We start from the raw sequence: 2,425 nt of genomic DNA on the forward strand, positions 1-2,425 counted from the left end.
GATTTTCATGGTCTTCTTTTTAAATTGCTCTTTAAATGTATATCTCTTCTTGTATTGCAATGCATTGTAAACATTTTTGTTTCTCATTAGTATGCGGTTTCTTTGAGGGACAGAGACTATACTTTCTTCCTCTTTCCCACCAGACTCCAACACAGTGCTTAGAACAGAAGTGGAAATAATTTGCATTTCTCTAATTAGAGTAGGGTGTGAATTTCAAATTATAGGTATGAGATTGTTTTTGATGTACAAGTAGGATAAACTGCAGTCTCCAGGTGATGATTTTATTTTCTAGTGTAACTTTGAGAGTCTTGCAGAACAGAGGTTAGCAAATGGCATTCTGTATCCTGACAATCACTGATCATAGAAAAATCATGGAACTGTGAACAAGAATGACAAGTCCTAGAACTCCGGGGACCAAGTAAGACTGGAGCAAATGATGTAAAGATGAGTACAAGAAGAAATGAGGTGCTAGACCATAAAATTCTTTGTAGGCTTTGCTAAGGACTTTTACATTGCAAGCAATGGGCAACATTTCACACAGACTCTTGTTTTAGACAATCATCTGGGTAGCAGAGTAGAGGATAATTTGGTGATAAAGGGTGGTGATGGAGGTGGAGATGGAGATGAGGAAAGACTGGAGAAAGAACAAATGTAAAAAAAAATAATTTAGTCCAGAATTAGAAAAGTCTTAATGGGAGAGGATATTTTGGGCACACTTTGCATATAAAACAAATAGGATTTAGAGAATTTAGTGAGACATGGAATGTTCAGGGTGAGCAAAAGGAATCTATAATAGCAAATTTCCAAGATACCTGTCTACGTAATTAGGTGAGCTTTTGTGCCATTGCTAATATGAAATCGACAGCATGAGAAACAGATATTGAGGGAGTAGAAAATGAATTAAGTTTGAAATGATTGCTTTAAAACACTGACAGTTGCTCAATTATTAAAGGGAGATTCACTACTCTAATTCTGTCATGATAATTAACATCTTATAAAGCACTTGCATTTGATTACCTTATTTGATTTTATGGAAGGAAGTAAGTGTCCCCATTTTATGGATAAGTAAGCTCAGGATAAGAGAGGATAATATACATGTATAAGTCACATGGCTAGACATGAGCAGAAATTTGACTTAAACACATGTGTTCTGACTCCAAGTCCTGTGAGCTCTCCACTCAGGATTCATTCACATATTTTAGAAAGCTTTATATCAAAGGTCAAAATAAAACTGGTGCTCTGGTGACCTCTAGAAAGTGGCATTCTGTATCCTGATAATCATTGAGCATAGAAAAATTGTGGAACCATGAACAAGAATGACAAGTCCTAGAACTCCAGGAACCAAGTAAGATTAGAGCAAATGTTGTAAAGATGAGTACACGAAGAAATGAGGTGCTAGACCATAAAATTCATAAATAAAAAACTCAAAAAATATTTACCTCAATGCACACATGCCTCCCAATCTCACTATTTTATATCTGCATACAACAAAATCTTCCTTAAGAAACATATGACAAAAATATTAATTTATACTGTAGCAGTCATTTTTCTCCCTAAACAGTTATTTCCAAAATCATACTATCAAACCCACAAGTTAGCTAACACACTATCGAAGCTGTTTATGTACAGAGTTTTTACTGTGTTTTTTGTATGGAATTCTCTGTTTCAGAACCCAGAATGAAAGAATTAGAAAATAAGAACTTTCCTCCTCCAACAGTTCACTTACCTCTGTTTACCTTTATGATCTACAGAGCCAGCTGAGAGTCTGTCTAGGGGAGACCCAAAACCAGAGAAACTCCTTTTCTTCTTTGTCTCAATTACATCATTCTCCAGGGACACCAGTTCATCAAGAAGAAAGAGCTTTGCTGCTAGATCAGTGGCTGATTTCTCTTCCCTGACTGTAGGTGGTGACTGTACATCTATGACTGCAGAATCAAAAGCCTATAGGGCAGAGAAGGGTGATTCCATTCATTCAGACAAAGAAAATCCAAATACGTAAAACATCTGCATTTGGCTTTTGCTAACTTTAGCTGACATGCTAATCATATAATATTTTATATTAATGATTTCTCATGGGGTTATGTTCCTGAGAGAGGGCTCGACCTTTAGGGAATGAAACACATAGAGGTGGGATATATCCAAGAGAAAATAAAACAAAATTAAACAAACACATAAAGGAAAAAAAACCCTCCTGGGCTGTTTCTAAAATTTAGCATATTAAGAAATCATTTTTTTCATATTCTTTTTCCAGTAACAACTTCATTCTTCCTTATCATTCCCATAGTGCTTTATCTACACCTCTTTCATCATTGCACTCATTATATTTACATTGTATTAGATTGGTTATAATATATTTGTATTTCTTACTAGATTGAAACTTGAGGCCAATGACTTTGTCTAATTAGTCTTTTATTTTCTCTACTCA

The 2,425-nt window shown here is 35.0% G+C and overlaps 1 protein-coding gene across 1 annotated transcript in view; it reads right to left on the bottom strand.

Annotated features, from left to right (window-relative positions):
- The window catches only part of OSTN (osteocrin), a 24,162-nt gene that overhangs the window by 19,565 nt on the left and 2,172 nt on the right, over window positions 1-2,425 (bottom strand). Inside the window, exon 2 of the mRNA XM_012640904.1 lies at window positions 1,727-1,941. Coding sequence (XP_012496358.1) covers window positions 1,727-1,941 — 215 coding nt within the window. The remainder of the gene's footprint in view (window positions 1-1,726; window positions 1,942-2,425) is intronic.

The sequence above is a fragment of the Propithecus coquereli genome, unplaced genomic scaffold (assembly GCF_000956105.1).
Source record: "Propithecus coquereli isolate 6110/MARCELLA unplaced genomic scaffold, Pcoq_1.0 Scaffold10, whole genome shotgun sequence".
Classification (NCBI taxonomy): Eukaryota; Metazoa; Chordata; class Mammalia; order Primates; family Indriidae; genus Propithecus; species Propithecus coquereli.